This window comes from Pinus tabuliformis, chromosome 9 (genome assembly GCF_031772625.1).
Source record: "Pinus tabuliformis cultivar Carrire ecotype Pingquan chromosome 9, CPIR1, whole genome shotgun sequence".
Taxonomy (NCBI): domain Eukaryota; kingdom Viridiplantae; phylum Streptophyta; class Pinopsida; order Pinales; family Pinaceae; genus Pinus; species Pinus tabuliformis.
This window is the reverse complement of record NC_142307.1, coordinates 500445747-500469152: the sequence shown is the minus strand read 5'-3', so window position 1 is coordinate 500469152 and position 23406 is coordinate 500445747. Positions and strand designations below refer to the sequence as shown.

The window sequence follows — 23406 nt, the reverse complement described above, 5'->3', positions numbered from 1 at the left end:
TGGCATGTCACATCTAAAATATTATTATAGCGTGAGACATAAATAAAATATTTCAATCATATATATATATACACCATGTGACAACTCCATGTTAATCATGAAACAACTACTCCACTAATAAAATATTTTAACAATAAGAAAATAATTATTTCCATCTGCTTTATATAATATATACTGATTTTATATTTCTCTTTTTCTTTCTCTCAATAAATATTTACATACTTGCTTTATAATTCAAGGTATGAGTAAGATTTTGCAATTTCTTTAATCTTTAATGTGGAATTGACATATAATATTTTAAAGATATAGATATATATATATATATATATATATATATATATATATATATATATATATATAGATAGTAGAATAATGTAAATATCCATTTAGAAAAAGAAAGAGAGAAATAGATAATAAATATATATTATATAAAGAAAATGAAAACAATTTTTTTTCCTTATGGTTAAAATATTTTATTAGTGGTGTAATTTCCTCCATGATTAATATGGAGTTGCCACATGGAATATGTGTGTGTTAACTCCAAATCCATAAGTGTTCAGAAGAATCAAATTTTTGAAGGTTTTGCACTCTAAAAGAGATTTGCATCTAAAAATGTTTGATATAGATCTAGGCTTAACATGGATCTATACTGGTTGATAAAATTGTTGGATATATCTATATATATATATATATATATTCTATATGGTTGGTCCCCATAAATTGGTGAATTCCATATCCACCTAATATTTGTATAAAGTTGATTTACTTAAAATAATTAATTTCTATCAATTGAACTGCGACAAGAGTATGCTAATTTCTCATTAGAAATAGTACTTTAACTATGGAAACTTAATCAACTTAACTAACTCTAAAGACTATATAAAATAACATATTTATAAACATTATATATCAATAAATATAAATAAATAAAATTAACATTAAAATTTAATAATGAAAAATAAAAATAACAACTAAGATGCTAAAATAAAAATAAAATTGCTAACATACTCCCCTACCATATTACAAATAAAACATAGAATACACTGAGGCATTCTCAACCACTATGCAAATCCAAGGTAAATAATATATTCTTGTTCTTACGATTTAAAGTATAAATATCAATTTTAATTTTAATTGCTTTTCTCATAATTAAGCCATGGATGTCTAAAAGGGAATCCGCATATTCATATTTTTAATATAAATAACAACGTTAATCCAATTTTCTTCTATGCTTATCATATTTTGTCCAATTTCTAATTAGGGTAGAATGCCGTTCCTTAAGGCTATAGTCACATTTCTAATCATGGTGGAATGCCCTTCCTTGGGGTTATAGTGATCTCTTAATTGATCTAAATTTTTTTAATAACTCATGGCAAGTTATCAAATACAATTTGTAATTCTTTGTCAAGTGTATATTAAATCCTAAAAGCTAATCTTGCTCTAAATATCAGATGATGGATAGTTTGGTAAGATATTATAGATCCTAAAAGCTAATCTTGCTCTAAATATCAGATGATGGATAGTTTGGTAAGATATTATAGTTTCTTTGACAATTATCGTTTGAAATGGGATGAATGGTCCAAACTTATGGATCGACAACGAACCATGCAAGATTGATTTACATAGACAATTTACTTAGACTTTCTTATTTTTTTTTAGGCTTAGTGGTTATTGAAGATGAAAATTAGATTGAATTGTTTTATATAATTAAATTGATTACCAATTTTGAGATATTTTAGAAAAAATTTATACACTTATGCTAATTTAATTATTTTATTTAAAATTTACAGGTCAATTAATAAAAACCTACTTTTAACCTGCAAGTGTCTACTAAATTTAATTTAAAATGATTCATTAATTGACTAGACGAGGTAAAAATTTTCTAAGGACAATAAGTCATGCATCTGTATTTTTTTAAATCGTGCTTTTTTTTAATTAGAATATCAAATTTTAGAGATGGATTTCTTCGCACATGACTCCAATGATGTCCCTATCTTCTAGAAGATATGGTGTGTATGAATGTCTTATTAAATAAAAATCTCATATTTTCTAGAAGATAACTTCTAGAAAATGCCAAGAAATGACTTGACTCCCTTGAGTCCCGTGAGGGAGAAGAAGACAGTTTGTCTTTGCTTTCAGAGTGAAAATATGAAAGTCGCATATCGGTATGTGGAGGTGCTCTGAATTCCGTGATGGAGATAAGGATTTGTTATTTTCTCTCCGATGTAGAGTGAGATATTTATGTTAAGGGAATATGTAATTTAGGTTTTACTAGTCCTTAGTCCTTGTGTCGGCTGCAAGCAGGACCCATTTTGTCTTGATAGGAAGATACAAAAATAATTTTGACGATGATGCGGTGGATGTTCAGCACAATTGCAGCAGATCACAAAAGATCCTGGAAACAGTAATGAAATGTCGTGGAATTGGTAGAGAAAATTTTATTTAATTATTAGGTGAATATGAAAGAATGGATATTGAAGCTGATGAATACGTCCACGACCAAATAATGCAGACATTCATATTGTAAGTAAGCATTATAAATAGAGATGAATGTATCAGCCTTCGTCTGCTGTGTTGCGTTGTACTTGAATTCTAAGGAGCGACTGACTATATTCAGAATGTCGGGGGCCAATGGTGAGGTGAGCGTTTTGCCTTCGCATGCTGCGGAGTTCTACGATCAGTTCTCGGCCGAGTGGGAGGACGATCGTGGGGAGCATTTGCACGTCGGCTTCTACGACGTACCTTCTCCGCCCGACAATCTTGTCGATCACAAAGCTGCCACGGTCAGATTGGTCGAAGAGACTGTCAAGTTTGCCGGCATCTCTGGTAAGAAATAGCCATACCAATTTTCATAACATCATTATACAATTATTGATTTGATTTTAGGTAGTTTCATTGATGAATTTATCTTCAGTGAGAGTTAGATAGTTTGTTATCTTAATTGGATGGTTTATTTTGGAAATTTTTGAGAATTGGAAATTTGATGCTAAGAAATAGCCATATCAAATTTTATAACATCCTTATACAATTACTGATTTGATTTTAGGTAATTTTATTGATAATCTATTTTGAGTGAGAGTTGGATAGTTTTTTTTTAATTGGATGGTTTATTTTGGAAATATCTTAGAATTGGAAATTTGATGGTAGGAAATAGCCATAACAAATTTTATAACATTGTTATACAATTACTGATTTGATTTTAGGTAATTTTATTGATGAATTTATCTTGAGAGAGAGTTATATAATTTGTTCTTTTAATTGGATGGTTTTTTTTTGGAAACATCTTAAAATTGGAAATTTGATGGTAAGAAATAGCTATACCAATTTTTATAACATGGTTATACAATTACAGATTTGATTTTAGGTAGTTCCATTGATGAATTTATCTTGAGTGAGAGTTAGATACTTTGTTTTTTCTTGAGTGAGAGTTAGATACTTTGTTTTTTTAATTGGATGGTTTATTTTGGAAATATCTTAGAATTGGAAATTTGATGGATAAGAACTAAATGAATTGTTTGACTTAACTTTTATTTATTAGTTTTCAAAAAAAAATTAGAAATTTGTAATATAAATAATGATAGCTAGTGGTTGGATTCTCACAATCATTTTATTGGGAATTGATCACAAAGACTAATTGCCACTTGAGATCTACTATGCGATCATTTAAAAAAGGTAATGATAATGGTTTAAAAGTTTACTAATACTTATAAATTTTGGTGTAATAAAAAACCTAACATAATATTAAAAAATGGGAGAGGTTTAATTCTCCTCTATAAAAAAAGTATTATATTTTCACCTCATTAGTTTTAGTGTAATGAAAAACCTTGATGGATGTATTTGTTTAGCGTAATGAAAAACCTTGATGGATGTATTTGTTTAGCGTGATTATTGGATCATTAGATTCTTTGTTCTTTTAGGTGGGTGATTGATTTGTGTTGGGTGCTACTTGGATTGGTTGGTACACCCTCAAAACAATTAGTTGCGATCAGTTCGTCACAGTTTATTTTTAAGTGGATCACTTTTTAAATATGCATATCCGAGAATTGGGTGGTTCGGAGTGACATTTCGATTGCTATTAGACGCGAATGTTTTATATTTATCGTTCGTTGTGTTAAAGATGAGGAATTGAAGAGACCGAGGCGTGTGGTTGACGTGGGATGCGGCTTAGGAGGGAGCTCGAGGTATTTGAGTAGGAAATATGGAGCCCAGGTTGAGGGCATCACCATCAGCGCATGGCAGGTTGAAAGGGCCACCGCCCTTACTGCTGCCGAAGGTCTCAGCGATAAGGTATATGATATTTTTCGCTAGTAAGGGTTCCGGATATTTCAATTTAGATCGTCACTAGTTTATCCTCGTTCAATATTTTCATTTGATTTTCCCACGTTCGAACAGGTTGCTTTTCAACTGGCTGACGCATTAGACCAGCCTTTTCCAGATGGGCACTTTGATCTGGTCTGGGCAATGGAGAGTGGGGAGCACATGCCGGATAAAGAAAAGGTGGTCTAACATCTGTCTGTCTATTTTCTTTTTCTCTAGTAAATTGACATGACTCTGATTTTAAACAAAGTTTTTCAATCATTTATTGTTTTAGAATTGACAAAGGAAGTGATGTATATGTCTTGATTTGTTTAACAGTTCATGCAAGAGCTGGTCCGAGTGGCAGCTCCTGGAGGTATCATAATAATAACCACCTGCTGCCACAGAGACCTCCTGAAAGGGGAGACCTCTCTGCAGCCTAGTGAGCAGGTACATGAATAAAAACTGTGAATTGCACTAGGACTAGAGGAACTATTGCAATTATTTTAGCATAATTAAGTCGTTCAAAATGTTACAAGGTTACATATGGAGAAGGGTCCTTTAGTTTAGTTACAATATACATGGTTGCAGCTAAACCACGTGAAATATTGCAACTAGGCTATGGGTCTACTTCGGGCGAGGGGTCAATTAAAACCCGTGTGAATATGAAGATCCAGTAAACATTATGGAGCTAGCAATGGATGCAAATCTATTGAAAACACTGCAAAAATTTAGGAAGGCATGTTTAAGTGTTGCGCTCTGACATGGCAAATTTTGAATTGACATCAGGAGCTCTTGGACAAGCTTAGTCGTGCATGTTGCCTTCCTGCTTGGTGTTCCACCGCTGACTATGTGAGGATGGCACAAGCTTTGTCACTACAGGTGAAGTTGTATTTTGACAGTTGGCAACCAAATAAACTGCATGCAGTACATCTCTGACTGATTATCAATTTTTTGTCCAACAGAATATCAAAACTACAGACTGGTCAGAAAATGTACTTCCTTTTTTTTCATCATTCGTAAATAAACTCACTTCAGTTTTCCTTGAAGCTGGTAAGGTTCCTTTTACTCCAATCTGCTACACCTGATGGTCTTCACTTTCTTTTGGTTTCTCAGTATGCCTTAATTTTTAGGAAATAGGCGAAGATAAGAAGATAATTTCATTCATGTGTACAGATGATCAAAAAAAAGATTCAGTTACCTAAAGAACTCACTTTGATGTTGGTTGATAAACTCAATAATCGGAGTTTAGACTACTTTTCTGTTGGTGATTTAATTTTGTTTCTTCGACAGCGTTCAGGACTATGAAAGGTGCATCTCCTGTTCATCTATTTTTGGACGGCTTCAAGCAAGAGCTACTAAAATATGCAGTTATTACCGCTCAGAAACCTGCATGAAGCGCTTGCAGAATAAATCTACAGTCATTAATGCTATGAAACATGTCTGAAAGCATAAAAAAGTTATTCCAAATGTGTGTTTGTTTGTACGTAAATACTTTTTTGAGAGTTACAGAGGTTGAGTGATTAAACCCATTATGGCTGGAACTAATTTTACAAGTATATGCATGGTTTGAATTAGAATTTTGGAAGTAATTTTCCAAGTATATGCATGGTTTGTTAAAAACATTATTAGTGAATGTAATTTTCCAGGTATATGCATGGTTTGTTTTGTAATTTGGGAATTTTTTCAGAGTGTATGCGTGGTTTGACAAGGGAGTGATCTGTATTTCAAGTTTATTTCGGGAGCGGCGGCAATACGCCTCAAGGCCTATACACAACAGAATGTCGAGTGTGAATATTGAGTCACATGGGTATTGTTATGTAATGAAATTGGCCAAAGTGTAATTAACAAGGCTATAGTAAATGTGCTTCAGTGTGCGTCCCTGTATCACATGGGTATTGTTATGTAATAAAATTGGCCAAAGTGTAATTAACAAGGCTGTAATAACTGTGCTTCAGTGTGCATCCCTGTGGTGTAGGGTAAAATGGCATTCCAAAATTCGTGAACTTTTGGTTCTTTGCCGGGAGAGTCTTGGTTTCAAAGGGTTAATAAAGTGTCTACGATAAATTTGCCAATGTTAATAAATCGAGGCTGGCAGAAGCGGGGAGGGCGTTCCAAAATTTCTGAACTTGTGATTCTTCTGCCTTGAGAGCTTTTATTTAAAATTGCCAATAAAGTTTCTAAGCCAACGTATGTTTTGGGTGTTCGTTTTCATATCGATTTGCTAAAAGTAAAATATCTGAAGAGTATCTGGTTCTTGGCCATGGTTATTTTTAATTGAGAAAGGCTAATAAAAGATGTCAACCCAACTACATATTTTAATCAATATTACAAGCTTGGTTTAACATTTTGTTTTTTATTAAAATATATTTTAAATTAATATAATATATATATATATATATATATATATATATATATATATATATTTTAATTTTCTTTTTTTCAATTGTGGTTCAGTGAGTGGTTCACTGAGTGGCCACATCTACGAGTAAGGTCTAACCTCAGGAGCTAGCTGCTAATAAAAGATGTATATATATATATATATATATATATATATATATATATATATATATATATATATATATATTTGTCAATATTACAAGTTTAATATCACATTAACATTTATTTCGTTTTTTTTGTTAAAATATATTTTAAATTAAAATAATATATATAATTTTTTTTAATTTTTTTCAATTATGTGGCTGCATTTATTTGTCTGGCCTAACCCCAAGGGCAGATTGAAGGCCATCAAGGAGATTTGACTCATGACCTCCCAATTGACAAAGTACTTAGCAATGAGAACTAGGCCAATTAAGATATTAATTGAGGCTTATATAATTCATTTTTAATAAAAAAACTTTTGGTTTATTAATATTAGATAACTATTTTTAAAGATTTATTGTATTATATTTTATTCATAAGAAAGCGTTAATTTATTTGTTTTAATTTATATTTTTTTTTAAATAAAAAATTATTTTAAAGTTTAGAAAGTTGGGAAAATATTAGTTTTTAATATGTAAATTGTAAAATGCTTTAACTTTTTTAAGATATAGATATTCAAATTTCTAATATTTATAATTTTTTTTTGACAATTTCTAAAATTAAATAATTTTATATTAGTAAATAATTTTTAGAAATATGGAAATTGACCAATATCTTTCTTTAAACAAATATGAAAAATTGACAACTTTTAAATATTAAACTTTCAAATTTTTTCTATAATCAAATTTATTATTAAATTTGTTAAATTTTTACTTTTAAAGTTATATAAATTTATTTAACAAAATAATTATATTTTTACTAATTTAATTTATTTTAAAAAATATTTAAAATAAAATATAAAAACAAATATTAATATTTTCAAAAAAAAATTTGTGCGAGAAAAAATCGTAATTTTATTTATGGTAAAAACATTATCAAGGTCATATATCTTTAACCATTCTAGTGTTATTTTACCCCACCAAAAAAACAAGAAAGATAATTTTTTTCCCTCCCCAAAAATGCTAGGCATTTTAGCTCTCAAGTACATCTTTCATCGGAAGAGGATCATATTCCTCTACTACTTTGTATGGAGTGTTGTACTACTTCCTTTTTACAATCACATACCAGTTGTTATATAAGATCTACATCAAAGAGATTTACATGGGATGCACCTGTATATATTTGACTCAAATATATGGCATTAAAGAGAAATTAGAAAATGATAGTTTTTGTAATATTATGGGTGAGATTTTTTAGGTACAACATTTTAGAAGAATTTTTTTTTGTTAGAAGAATTTTTTTTGTCGGATAAACCGAGATTTTATGTGTTCCTTTATCCATTTCCATTTCAATTTTTGAGATTGTGTTTTCTTATTAGATTTTTGACCTCTAAGTGTGATCAAAAGAATTTAAGAAAAAGTCATATTTTTTTTTTGTGTTTTTCTATTTTTATTTTTTTTATATATGGAGAGGAAAGTATATTTTAAGGAATTTAGACTTCTGTGATGCATAACATTGTTTAGAAATTCTTCGGCAAAATCACATAACCAATCTTTTGTCGACGCGTTTCGAACCAACCAGTGTGGTTCATCGTCAGGACAAGTTGAAGAACCAATCCGGCTTAGCTTGATTAAATAGAGCGTGCAGAGACTCCAACGGCTATAATGCTAACGGCTAATTTTGACCTAATGATCATAGTCAAACCACTAATATTCTTGAAATATTTAATTCTTATTATTCTTAGAAACAACTAAATCGGGTAAATAATATTTTAAAGGAATGTATATCTAAAAACAAAATATTAGATATACATTCCTTTAAAATATTATTTACCCGATTTAGTTGTTTCTAAGAATAATAAGAATTAAATATTTCAAGAATATTAGTGATTTGACTATGATCATTAGGTCAAAATTAGCCGTTAGCATTATAGCCGTTGGAGTCTCTGCACGCTCTATTTAATCAAGTTAATCCGGATTGGTTCTTCAACTTGTCCTGACGATGAACCACACTGGTTGGTTCGAAACGCGTCGACAAAAGATTGGTTATGTGATTTTGCCGAAGAATTTCTAAACAAAGTATATTTTCTTAATTTTCTTATTGAATGCATCCATTTTATAATTGTGTATGAATTTTGGTAAATACATAAAGATGCTATGTTTAACAATGGACAACAAAATGTAATAAAATGTATGACGAGCTTGAGTGCAAAAGGTTTTGCATAAAACTTGGAAGTAGGGACAATGTTTGAGGAGGAAGTGAAATAACGAGTATTTTTTGAGTAAATTGATATCACCATCTCCACCCACACTTGGGTTATTATGAGTTGCATAATTAAGAAACTCCAATGGGAAGTTCTTTTTAGTTTAATCTAAGTGAGAGGGGTCAGATGATTAAGACATGTTCTTTCTTCCTATGAATTTACTAAATCCAAAGTGTGTAAAGAAATCTTGATATAAGATAGCCCCTATTTTCAAAAATACATTCATTCCTATTAATCCACATTCCCCAAGCCACTACTAAAAGGAATGCTTTGTGTCATAACTTGTATTTTGAAGAAGCATTGGATGAGAACTAACCTTCATATTGGGAAGGAATAGTGTTAACCTAAGGCCCATGCTAGGTACTAGTGGATGTCAAGGCATCCAATCAGCAATGGTATGATGTACATTGTTATAATCTAATTTATATTTACTTGATATACATTATTATGACATGGGGTAAGGTGCAAATTGCAGGTGACATGAATACACAATTGATTGATTTGATGAAAAAATTCCAAACCAATGTCATAGTATGGTCCATGTTATGTTATTGACCCTAATTCTTTGAGTAGGAGTAGAGACATTTCCCATAATGTAACCTCTAAGCCTAGAATTATGGGAGGCCTATGTTCGAATCGTTCCCCTAGACATGTGATGATGATTTATCGTTCCTGTTAGGGAAGTTAGGTCAATATAGTCGACACTTCCTCCATCTTGGTTCTGTCAATGCTTAGATCAATATAGCCAATTTTATGGTATATTGCAGTAGGAGATGGATACATTTAGAGTGGAAGTAGGTTAAAGAGTATAGGAGGTTATGGGTTACTTGGGAACTTTAGATGGTTTGTGATATATTTGTGTTTTTTTACTTAAATTTTGGTTACTACATCTGTCTCCCTATTTTGTTATGCTTTGTTTTCAGACTTCTTCTTGAATGCTTGTATTCTCTTGACTCAAACTTCAAGAAAACGTTTTCTAAAGGAGGGGTGTATGCCCCCCCTTTGATCCTATTATCTTATATTATGTTATTAACCTAATTTTTGAGTGATTGGCTTATGCATGTGATTCTTATAATGATAATTAGTATACGAGGTATGTGTATGCTAGCTACATACCCACACATTGTACAAATAAAAAAGTGTTTTATAGCCTCTTATGTTAGAAAATTAATTAATATTTAAGCTTAATTAACGAATAAGCTATGATTAACCTTAATCTTGATTAGTGATTGATTAACCTTCAATCCCATTTATAATTAATAATTACAGTTTAACGTGATTATTTAATATTTAAATTAATAGCATTTTTATGAATCCATCAGTTGATTAACATTAAAAGGATATTATTATCTTATTATTAATTTATAGTTATTAATATTTTATTATTGATCATTTGTATTCCCTAAGAATGTTGTCTTCCTTGAATTTAATCTTGCAGAAATGGATATGTGGGAGTGGCTTGAGGAAAGGAATGGAGGTTGGTGACACTAATAGTATAGTTGGTGGCATTAAATTTATGGGGGTGAAGGGGCGGGTGTAGGTGCACAATACAACTATGTTTTTGTCTTAGGATCATAGGATTATGAAACCTGTGCAAATTCCCTACCCTAGGAAGTTGGATAGAATTTTCTAGTTCGAAGGGGCGCCTATTTAGTGAGGTGGCCCTAGAAAGAGCAGTACAACCAATCCATCATAACTCGTTATTCTTATTCTTCTTGTTTAAGTTATGTCAGTTTCCATAATTTAAATTTGTTTTGCATACTTTTATATGTTGTGAATTTTTTTGTGGAAAATTATTCAAATTGAAGGACCCAATAATGGGTCCTTATATTGAAGGTAAGGCTTATGCTACTCCCTTTTCTTCAGTTATGAAATGTAGGTACAAAGGAAATGACACTCATCGCATAGTTTCTTTTGAAAATGTTTTTTGAATGGTTACTATGAAATCTTCCACCTCATTTATATTCCTTCATATCCCACTACTAGATCCTTTTCTCAACTATGGATCAAGTACAATACTAAGAGAATGGAATATATTCTCTTCCTAGAAACTTATTTAGGGATTTTGCATGCCTAAACTTTTAATTAGTTTTATGGTTTTGGAAGTTTTAGAATATTCTTAAAAGTATACACACAACTAAATCAAAATATAAGAGTAATGAGGGTTGTCATTTCATCTACTTTCTAACATGGTGTTTAACATGACAGGTCAACTTATGAAACACATAACTTCTTCATATGGACTTTAGTTGAGGTAACTAATGGACCATTGGAAATCTCTCATTGTATAGAATATATTCAAGGGATTGTGGTATGTGGTAACAAAATTTGACTAAAAAGTATCATTTAGTCACTAAAGCTAACCTTAGAATGTTTTATACCTTGAATCTATGTATTGAAAATTTAAAGCTAATTACTCCAAGTTTTCTACTAAGAAAGTCCTAAGATAAATGAAAATTTATATAATAATTAAATTTAGATAGGATGGTGGTACAATACCTCACAGATCTATCAAATTGACCACACATGAATGTATCTCTAGCCAACTGACCAATGTTAGTATGTTCCTACTTACTAGGCACATTGTAGGTTTAATAAATGAATAATAAGATCCACAGTAAACAGTCTAGTATTCACACTCTAAAGGACAATTTCGTGGTACAATACCTCACAGATATAGCAAAATTACCCATATGCAGTTTTCTCTAGCCCTGTGATCACTTTTAATGTCTTCTTACTTATTAGTCACCTAGTAGGTTTAAGAAATAAATAAAAATATCCACACTAAAGAAGCCAATCTTCACACTCTAAAAGAAAATTTGGTTGTGGCTAAAATTAAAATAAATAAATAAGAAAGGGGAAAAGGGTAGGGGTAGGTGCGCAATACAACTATGGTTTGGTCTTAGGATCATGGGACTAGGGAACTTGTGGAGGTTTCATGTCGTAGGAAGTTGGATAGAATTTCCTGGTTCGAAGGGTGGCATATTTAGTGAGGTGGTCCTAGCAAGAGAACTACAACTAATCCATCATAACTAGGTTTTCTTATTTTTCTTGTTTAAGTTATGTAAGTTTCCATAATCTAAATTTTTTTTGCATACTTTTATATGATGTGATAGATATGCCTTTTTTTGATATGTTGTGAACTTTTTTGTGGAAAAATAATATAAATTGAAGGACCCAATAATGGGTCCTTATATAGAAGGTGAGGCCTATGCTACTCTTTTTTCTTTAGTTATGAAATGCAAGTATAAGGGAAATGACACTCATTGCATAGGTTCTTTTGACAATGTTTTTTGAATGGTTACTATGAAATCTTCCACCTCATTTATATTGATCTATATCCCACTACTAGATCCTTTTCTCAACAATGGAGAAAGTGCAATACTAAGACAATGGAATCTCTTCTCTTCCTAGAAACTTAGATAGGTCATGCCTAAATTTTTAATTAGTTTAATGGTTATGGAACTTTGAGAATGTTCTTAAAAGTATACACACAACTAACTTGAAATATAAGAGTAATGAGGATTTCCAATGCATCTACTTTGTACCATGGTGTTTAACATGACATATCAACTTGTGAAACACATAAATTCTTCATATGGATGATTGGAAATCTCTTAGTGTATAGAATAGATTCAAGGGATTGGGGTCTATGCCCACAACATTTTACTAAAAAGTATCATTTAGTCCCTCAAGCTAGCCTTAGAAGGTTTTATACATTGAATCTATGTACTGAGAGTTGCAAGCTAATTCCTCCAAGTTTTCTACCAAGAAAGTCCGAGGATAAATGGAAAATTATATAATAATTAATTTTGGATAGGATGGTGGTAGAATACCTCACAAATCTATCAAATTGACCACATATGAAGGTATCTCTAGCCAGGTGACCAGTGTTACTATCTTCCTACTTACTAGGAACATTGTAGGTTTGATAAATGAATAAGAAGATCCACACTAAAGAGTCAAGTTTTCACACTCTAAAGGAAAATTTGGTGGTACAATACCTCATGGATACACCAAAATGACCCCATATGAAGTTTTCTCTAGACAAGTGACCACTTTTAATGTCTTCTTACTTATTAGTCACCTTGTAGGTTTAATAAAAAAATAACAATATCCACACTAAAGAAGCCAATATTAACACTCTAAAAGATAAATTGGTTGTGGCTAAAAATAGAATAAATAAATAAGCGAGATAAAATTTCTCTAAACACTCTTTTATGTCAAGGGATTCGTTATTTCATTGTCTATGTCCATATAAACAAACATCACCCAACAATGGAACACCTATGAATTTAGCATCAAATTTCTATGGACCATTTGAGATCGTTCAATGCATTAGACAAATGGCCTATAACTTAGCTATTATAGTGCACTCCATGATTCATACAATATTTCATGTGAATCGTCTAAGTAATATAAATGGATTAAAGTGTAAGGTGCATACTAACTCATTAGAACTTGATGAAGAAGTTTGCAAATAGCTCCAAACAAAAGTATTATTGGATGATATAGAGTGTCAATTGCAATAGTATATGATTCATAAAATGATAATTGAGTGGGAATATATGTATCCCAAATATGTCATTTAGGAACCAATCATAATTTTGTGGAAATTTCTTATCTTTAACCTTGAGGACAACATCGAAGGAATTTTTAGGAACCAAATTTGGTTTATTGGATAATTTTACATAAATATACAAAAATAGTTTCACTCAAATTTTATAGGATAAAATTATTTTACATTAAAACTCAGAAATATTTTATAGAAGAAATTATAAAATAGATATGAATGATTTAAATAAAATGTCACCATAAAAAATTATAGTTTCCATATTAGGAACTAGTAAGATTTATAAGGGTTTACACTTTAAGATAAGTTTCCATCCCTAAAAATGTTTTATAGAAAAAAATATTTTGAAGGGGGAGGTCATGTTAGGTTCCAAACAATTGACAGTGATAGAAATTGCCAACGTACATGGGGTATCGCAGCTATGAAGTCCCAAATAGACCTCACACCATTTGTAGTAGGAGCCCCATCGAAGAAATGGGCCCAACTTCCATATTCTTAATGATTTTCCTTGGCTGCAATAAACGACACAAGAGAACATGCTTATAATTTCGATATGAATAAGTAAGTTAGCTGTGTGAACTATTCAATTACAAAGTGTATAAAGGTTCTTTCACGGAAGGGAAGAGGAAGTGAGTATTTAGAAGATAAGTAATAGTACTATCCTAATAAAGACACACAAATATCTAAATGAATAATGAGGTATCTTGTCGAATACTTCACAAAAACACAACAATCATGAAAGAAAGAGACACACAATTCAAAGATACATACTAAAGTGAACGAAATAGTTCATTTTCGTTAGTATGTAAAAACCTAGACATACACCACAAACAATGAAAGAATATTCTTACAATATTTCACGACACATGCTTGAAAGTGTGTTGGTTCCAAGAGATTTGAATCATTAATTGAAGGTCCTAGTATACACCATTACAATGGTACAACACTACCTGCAATACTGGAACATTAAGCCACCACTTGCTCCTTAGAAGGATAGTATTCTCTCCTATGCCTATCTTGACAAGCGAAGGTGAAAAGTACTTTTGATTGAGCTATGAGGGGGTATATATAAAAAATGAGGTGACTCTCCATCTCCCTTGTGACCTTTGACCTCTCTCATGACTCTCAAGTTTCCATGTGACTTTTCAAATTCCCATGTGACGCTTGAGCTTCTCCATGATTCTGGGACTATTTAGTGACTTTTCACATTCCATGTGTGACCCTTGGGATTCTACACTTTTTAAATTTTCTCATTTTTTCAAAATATAATATTACATTCCCCAAATTGTGGAAAAATAAATTGACAACATATGCCTCTTGTGGTGACACTTTGATAAGCCATAACTTGGTGATGATGACATAACACTTTATTGTAGCAAATGAATGCTAAGCTCTTATCTTTGTTGCTATGTCTTTAGCTCTTCATTGTACTTCATATTCATCCTCCAAAGGGGTTAATAATAGTATTAGAGTCTTTCATGTAATCTTTTTTTATCTTTGTGTAGCTTGGGAGGTACTCCAAGCCCTAGTGTTCGAGGGTTGGAGGTCAAATCAACACAAGTAAGTTTGTGGGCTTACAACCCAAACATGGGGTTTTACACCCATAGATATTTGGGCCAAAACTATGACACGTTTTTGACATGTGATGGATGAGGATGATAACTCTCATCGAGATGATTCTAACGCAATGAAAATCATCTGATTCTGAGTTGTCATTGAGGATATATGAATTTTTGAAGGTTAATGATGGGTTTTCACTTGTATGACAAGGTAGGCCTAAGCAGTTTTAGGCGTGTGACAAGTTGTGGAAGCCCCTAGATCTTGATGTTTTGGAGACCTTTGCAAGGTAGCGTTAAGGAAGAGGGACAAAAAATCGACGAAGAGGGACGATACCTTTTTTTGTTGCAGGAGAAGAGGGCAAAACAACATGAGGATTTAGGGCTACTTTGGGTGCGTCTTTGATTGCATGGAGGGTTGTCACATACCGCGGGAAGGCCGAGTATAGAAAATGTATAAATGTAGGTGAAAGGAGGATCTGTTAGGAAGAAACCGAGGCATGGATTCTCTGTTTTTGGGATGGATGTAGGTGACAACTGAATTGTGGTAGGTCGCAGGCCTAACCAACTCAAAACAAGGGTAGTATGGAGAGACTTTGGAGCAGAATTGTGCCCAGAACATCGGCATGCATGAGGGGAAGTTTTCGTTCGCAGGGCCGTAGAAAAAGGAGGGTTGTTGAGTGCTTGGTTAGGGCTGTTGTATTGTCCCCATGATGCCCTAACAAGTCACTAATATGACAACAATGTAACAAACTTTAGAATCACATTATTCCTTGTGTTGTGTCATTGTAGTGACAAGACTTGGGTCGGTTGATGAGCAATTGTAGGAGGCCTTAGGAGCTATTTGGAGGATCATAACAAGGACTGTTAGGAGGCCCCTATGAGGCAGTCGAGGTGACAACAAGCACATCAGTCCATAAGTGAAGAGAGTTGTATTAATGATGAGTTTGATGCTAGGCATGTAGTGTTTAGATTCGACACATGTTGGATGACTGTGAGAGCTAGAAGAAAGAGTTTCTTAGTGGGAAAATGCTACAGTAAGAAGCATAAATCCCTAGGAAAGAGGACTTCAATAGAATTAGTTTTGGATGGCCTCTTGTATGATGATTTGATGGTGTCATAGATGAGGACATATTGATGAGCCTAGATTTGTGCAATAAATCCTCTATTGCAGAAGCAAAGGGAAGATTGGAGAAGTCTGTTGGCAGCTGTGTGTAAGGGTCTCCTAGGTGTGAGGGAGCCATAACTAGGTGCAAATGCTACAACGTGGACTTGGTCACTCATGGATTGTTAGAGGGTAGCGTGAGAGTAGAACAATGTAAACTTTGAAACGGGAACTATAGACTCAAAACAGGAACTCTGGCCAAAAAACCTCGAAAAAACATCAAAACAAGTGTTAAAAACAAAAAGTGTTGATGCTGGAATAACGCCTTTTGTTTTCTTGGGTAAATTTTCAACATGTTTTAAAAATGGCAATGAAAACCAAAATTTTTCACAAAAATTGTCCAAAAAACACCCTCAAAACGAAAAGTGTTAACGTTGGGAAAACACCTCCTTTTTTAAAAGTAAAATTTCAACATTTTGAAATAATGGTATAAAATATTTTATCATGACCTTGAAAAACATTGAAAGTTTAAAAAAAATAATGAAAACATCAAATAAAATAAAAATTAAAAAAATTAAAACAATGAAAAAACACAAAACAAAAAAAGTTTAAAAAATAACAAAACAAAAATTAAAATATATACTAAAAACAAAACATAAAATAAAAATAAAAAAAGAAAAAAAAATCAAATATAAAAAAAGAAAAAATCAATCATAAAAATGTAAAAAAAAATAAAATTAATGATAAGAATTTAAAAACTAAAAAAAAAAAATTATAAACAAATAAATAGTAAAAAAAAAATATTTAAAAAATGAAAAACAAAATAAAAAATTATCTTCTAAACCATAAAAAAAATTGGCAAAAGAAAAAAAAAAACAAAAATATGGAAAAGTAAAAGAAACATTTAAAAAAAAACTAAAAATTAAGTATGTAAAAATAGAAAAAATAAAAAAATATTAAGAAAAAATAAAAAAAAAAACTAAAAATAAAAATTAAAAACAAACTAGATTAAAAAAAAATTAGAAAATTAACAAAAAAAAAATTAAAAACTACTAAAATTAACACTAAAATGTTGATTACTTAAAAAAATAAATATAAAAATATATATAAAAAAGACAAAAGTAAAAAATGTTAAAAAAAATTTATCTCATAAACCATAAAAGAATTTGGAAAAAATAAAAAAAAAACATTAGCAAAAACTAGGAGAGCAAAAAAAAAATTAAAAACAAAATAGTTTTAAAAAGAAAAAAAAAATAATGAAAAAAAATTAAAAAACTAGTAAAATTAATATTAAAAAAAAAAAAAAACTCAAATTATAAAAAAAAAAAAAACGAAAAAATATGAATTTTTTTTTTTTTTAAACAATTTATTTTATTAAAAAGAATTATTATTATTAACTTTTTTTTAAAACAAATTTTTTTCTTATTTAAAAAAAAATCATTAAAAGAATTTTAAATTTTTTTTAAACAAATTAAAATTTTAAATTTTAATTTTTAAAAAATTATTTAAAAATAAAAAATAAAAATTATTTAAATTTTTCTATGGATTTTTTTAAAAGCAGTTTTTTTTTCTTACTTAAAAAAAATTATTATTATTAGTTTTTTTTAAAACAATTTTTTTTGTTTATTTAAAAAAATAATCATTAAAAAAAAATAAAAATTTAAAAGAATTAAAATTTTTAATTTAAAATTTAAAAATTAAAAAAAAATTATTTAAAAAAAAAATTCAAGTTTTTTATGCCCCTCCGACCAGGGTGGTGCGACCGTAGGTTGAGGGGCCTGTGCGCAGGCCCTCTACCCATGGCCGCACCACCATGTGTGGCCGATTTCCGAAATCAGTCGCTCGCCCCCTGGCCCCCCGTGGTGGCGCGATCGTGGGCGGAGGGCTTGCGCGTCTGAATAGGCCGCTCACCCCCCAGCTGCCCATGGTGGTGCGGCCGTGGGTGGAGGGCCTGCTCGCAGGCCCGTCCGCCCATGGCCACACTACCACGGGCGGCGGGCATAAAAAACATTAAAAATTTTAATTTTTTTTTTAAATAATTTTTATAAATTTTGAAATTAAAAATTAAAAATTTTAATCCATTTAAAAAAAATTTAAAGTTTTTTTAATGGTTTTTTTTTTTTGAATAAGAAAAAAATATTGTTTTAAAAAAAATTAATTATTTTTTTCTTTTTTTATAAATAATTTTTTAAAAGTTTTAAATTTTAAATTAAAAATTTTAATTCGTTTAAAAGAAAATTAATTTTTTTTTAATGATTTTTCTTTTTTAAATAAGAAAATAAATTAAAAAAAAAAAAAACCTTAATAATAATAATTTCTTTTTGTTTAAAATGCAACAAGATGATGGAGCTTAGTGGAAAGGAGTCACCTTCACTAAGTCGGCTCGCAAGTTATTTTTGGCGCAAAGTCTATTTTTAGACTATGTCTATTTTTAGACATACGGATCATAGTCTATGAGTTGTAGGATGCTATTTGTGGATGATTGATCATGTTGGTAAAAAATAGATGGACTTCTATTTTTGGTTCACAATGGAGTGATCGGAGTCTATTTTTAGACTGCCAGGCTAAAAATATAAATAGTCAAATATTATTAGCCCTTAGTAATATTTGGAATCTAAACATTATCTTATTCTCTTGGAGCACTTTAGTTCGAGCTACGAATGTGGCACATGCAGCTGACGGAAGGAATCACGTTGTTTCTTATGTGTTAGTTGTGCTATTGCATGGAGGACTTTAGTTAGAACTCATGCATGTGAGTTCTGTGGAGTTAGATGTGGAATTGATGGAGTTGTGTTCAGTTTGACTTAGTTGAACTAGTTGTATTTAGTCTAACTAAAGAATACACTAGTGATGAGTTGTGTGAATTAATTATTTATTAATTCACTAATTATTAACTCATAAAGCAACTAAAGAATACATCAGTTAACTCAGTGCATGGACAGTTCAACAGAGACAAGTGTTAGAGGTAAGTGAAAGGGTGAGTTGTGACTATTAGTTGTGCATGAGATTTTGCACATGCATGGATTGAGTAATGCCAATGCGGATTGTGCAGTGTGGGCCAATATCAAGGCAATTATAGCTTGTGCTAACATGATCTTCACTTGGCATTATGCAGTGGAGGTAGGCAAAGTAGCGGAGGAGATTTCAACATGTGACTTGTTCGGATCTGAGCTAGTTTTGTGTGTAACAGGTGGAGATAGTACTGAGTACTTGTGAGGAGTATTGTACTATATATTTCTACATATTCTCAATCATTATAATATACAGATAGTGTGGGGTTTTCAGCTATATGCTTTCCCCGGGTTACATATTGTGTTAATGTGTGCATGCGATTGATGTTTCATTATTTTTGATGCTGCTAAATTGATGATCAACGTAGAGGAGGTTATGTATTATGCATCTATTCCGCAATAGTGTATATTCGGGATAATCTCTGTGAATAAGTGTTTATTATTCAAAATTTCTACATTTTAATAAAAAAAAAATTAATTTTAATTTTTTTTGTTTTTTTAATAATTTTCATATTTTTTTGGTTTTTTTTTTTTAATAATTTGAGTTTATTTTTGTTTTTTTTAATAATAAGTTTACTAGTTTTTTAAAATTTTTCATTAAATTTTTTATTTTTTAAACTATTTTGTTTTTAAATTTTTTTTCCTAGTTTTTCCTAATGTTTTTTTTTCAATTTCTCTATTTTTACTTATATATATATATATATATATATATATATATATATATATATATATATATATATATATATATATATATATATATATATATATATATATATATATATATTAATTTTGTTTTTTTTCCAAATTCTTTTATGCTTTATGAGATAATTTTTTTTAACATTTTTTATTTTTATTTTTGTCTTTTTTATATATATTTTTTTTAGAGACAATTATTTCATTTGGATTGAAAATTTAATTAATGATGTATAAATATCTAGAATATCGAAAATGCAAAATATCGACCTTCTTCTTTAAATATGCAAAACAATAAAAACCTCACTACAAAAAAAATAAAAATAAAAATAAAAACAAGAAAATATGAAGAATAAGACCACTTCCAAAGTTATTAAATTTACAAATTAATTATTTACATTTCATACATTATAAAATTAAAAGCAAAAAAAAAGCCTTTTAAAAAAAGGGCATGGAGTAGAATTACCACTTTTTTAAATCAACATCAAAATCACTAGCATTCTAAAACGCAATGTACATAAAAAAAATTATAGTGCCAAAAACTATGCTCTAAAAAAGACGTGTGTTCTGCATCACCCCTTTTCAAAATCGGGTCACTTTTTTGCTATCTCTACAGAACGGGTAACAGTATCAGTTCATGTTTCAAAGTTTACGTTGTTGTAGACCAAGTGTGAATGTAGATTGGGAATTTATGGTATGGTGGAGACCGGTGAGAAACACCTTGATTGACAATGGTAGTTACGAGAGAGGCAGTTGTTGAGCTCAAGGGTCAGATCATCCAGGAGAAGTTTTGTGGAGCCCGAGACTTGTGTGTGGAGAAGGACTTCTACAAAAGATGATCGGTAGTCCTCCTAACTTGTGTTCATTGTGAGAGATGGACATCTTGTAGTGATTGGTGGCATCCCTTTGTTCCTTATGTTGGTATTCATCAGAGTAGCGCAAGAACACCATAGTGGGAAAATGTCCCTGAGTAGCTGAGGAGAAGCAGCGGGTAGTTTGAGAGTTGTTCACAAGTATATTTTTCAACAAATCAAAAGGAGTCTCGATGTGCCATGTCATTGATGGAATAAGGAACAACTAGTGAGAAGATTGACATCCGAGGTTCATTGGCTAGATGGAATTCAAGCATTGATAGAGGTAAAAACTGCAGATCAGGAGCAGAAGGAACGGGTAGGTACAAGTTATGACCGAGGGGAGTTGAGAGAGTTGACTTCATCAGCCAGATGGTCAAAGTATCTTGTTGAGGAAATATTATTCGTCAATGTACTAACACCAATCCGTAGTTTGTATCTTCTACTAGTGGATGTATGAGGGCCATTATCCTTGGTATGAGAGCCATAAACTACTATATTATATGCTCTTTAATATAATGGAGTTGGGTTGAAAATTGTAAAAAGTTGTCTATATTATGTTCATGTGTGATTTAGAGCTATTTATATTCCACTATACAAAGTAGTATCGTTGAGATTCTTGGTTTGGTAGTGTCAGAGATTTTAAGATTGTATCCTAGACCCAAGGTCATGAAAATTCAACATGGTATCAAAGCATCTCGGAGCTACTTTGAGGGACAGTGAATCAAAGTATGCACAACAAAGCAACTCAGAGGGAGTTGTGGGTGTCTATATCATGGAGCAGAGGGTTCAACTGAAGACATAGAGCCGTGGTCTTGAATGGTTTGACAATGAGATTGGATGAGAGTTATGGTGGATTGGTGGTGAGCCTAGTGAACAACAATTTGTTGTAGGGAAGATTGATGATCATGAACTTCTTTTGATTTGTGTTACACAGTAATTTGTCACCATTGGTCACCGTCCCTATCGCCCCGTTTCCATACGTTGGAGGACGCATTCTGGGACCTGTGAACAGTGACATAACCCAAAAACACTTGCATTATGTTCCCCTGAATATGTACTTCATGTTCCCTGAAGACACCTTCTGCAAATTATCCCTAAAAAGTACTCTTTTTCCATTGGCGCAGGTCCACAGTATCTTACCCGCGCCAATTAATGAGATCCTCAAAAGAGGGCGCGACCATTGGCGCTCTGTCACAGAACAACACCCGCGCCAGCCCAGTTTGGTAATGATTTTTGACAAACGCACGCCCATCTGTTTTTTCCCTTCAGATCACGAAGTCTTTTGAGGGAAAAATCCATCTAATAGAGGTCGAGAGTCATCATCTATCCTTGACATCTATCCACAGTGGCTTTTCAGAGATAATGCCAATCCACAATGGGTGTCCTGGTTCATCGAATCTTTCTCCCTTCTCCATCTATAAATATCTGTCCTCATGCATTAGACAAGCTAGTTTTTTGAGGAATGCTAGTTGTGATTATGCTTGTCGTGAGTGAAGCATAGAAAGGTTATGCTGCTGGAGAGGAGGTACATTGCAAGACACATATAGTTCCTCGCCCAGCCAGAGGAGAGGTTCAACGTCAAAACCTTGGTTGTAACTTTTCCTGTCTATTATTCATTAATGAACGACTGCTATTATAGTTCCAATCTCATTGTCTATTATAATGATGTTTGATTTATTTCCTTTCTGACTGAAATATAGTTGTGCCTTGGTGGATTTTATGCTTGTATTTGTTTCTTCCTTTGCATGTGCAGGTGTCCGTTTGCAAGAATCGCAAGGATTGTGACCTGCCGGAGTGAGGGAGCGGGAATACCAACTCTGCTTCGACTATAGCGTTCGATTCCAGGTTGGTCTTCTTAATTCACCTTTAATGTACAACTAGGAACTTACGTGGCAGCGTGAATTGATTGTGGCTAGTTCTGTTTTAGGCTAGTGGGATCGCCTCTGTCCGCAGAGGGGATTTACCTATCCAACAATTTGTCATGAATGGTTGGGAAAAATCGAGGATTGCTTTGGTATGGATGAGATCGAGTTGATCGAGATGGATTCATGTGATGGACCATATGTTGCATGCTAGAGTCTTCATCGGATTGTGAGGTTTCATATCTAAGATTTATGGGATTTCGACGAGTGGTATTTGATCTAGGAGGATGAGTGCTTGTAGGGCTGAACCATTGGAGATTGTGTAGGCTCAGAGGTTGCAGCCCTATAGATTTTTGGGATCTTCAAGTTTAGATGTGATGAGGTAAGCGCACTATCGATATTTCTGGATTCATCTACAAGGTATGATGCTGTTATGGGTTCTTGGTGGGCTAACGTCATTTATGGATGATGGTTAATTCCTATTTTTGGAAGTACCTCCCTCACTAAGAGGGAGTGTTGATTTTTATGTAGCTTGGGAGCTATTCCAAGCTCTAGTTTTCAAGGTTTGGAGGTAAAATAACCACAAGTAGGCTTGTGGGCTTAAAACCCAAACCTAGGGTTTTTCACCCATAGATGTTGGGGCCAAAACCATGACGGATTTTAGACGTGTGATGGATGAGGATGATAGCTGTCAGCGATACCATTCTAACAC

General features: G+C 31.8%; 1 protein-coding gene across 2 annotated transcripts; it reads left to right on the top strand.

The window, feature by feature from the left end:
• Positions 1-2555: 2555 nt before the first annotated feature.
• LOC149149411 (gamma-tocopherol methyltransferase, chloroplastic-like) lies at positions 2556-6373 on the top strand. Of its 2 annotated transcripts, XR_016262314.1 has the most exons (8): positions 2556-2826; positions 4118-4287; positions 4393-4497; positions 4636-4746; positions 5086-5178; positions 5262-5349; positions 5590-5896; positions 5946-6371. XR_016262314.1 is itself a non-coding variant. In XM_089438383.1 (7 exons), the coding sequence occupies exons 1-7, from the start codon at positions 2619-2621 to the stop codon at positions 5691-5693; spliced, it is 879 nt and encodes a 292-aa protein (XP_089294509.1). In that variant the 5' UTR covers positions 2556-2618; the 3' UTR covers positions 5694-6373. The 2 variants fall into 2 exon arrangements, 1 of the variants encoding a protein (XP_089294509.1); XM_089438383.1 differs by having other exon boundaries at positions 5590-6373.
• Positions 6374-23406: the final 17033 nt, after the last annotated feature.

Coding starts and splice junctions, on each gene's coding strand:
- LOC149149411 (XM_089438383.1), top strand. CDS start 2,619: ATGTCGGGGGCCAATGGTGAGGTGAGCGTTTTGCCTTCGCATGCTGCG. Junction 5,179..5,261: donor CACAAGCTTTGTCACTACAG/GTGAAGTTGTAT, acceptor TTTGTCCAACAG/AATATCAAAACTACAGACTG. Junction 5,350..5,589: donor TTCAGTTTTCCTTGAAGCTG/GTAAGGTTCCTT, acceptor TTTCTTCGACAG/CGTTCAGGACTATGAAAGGT.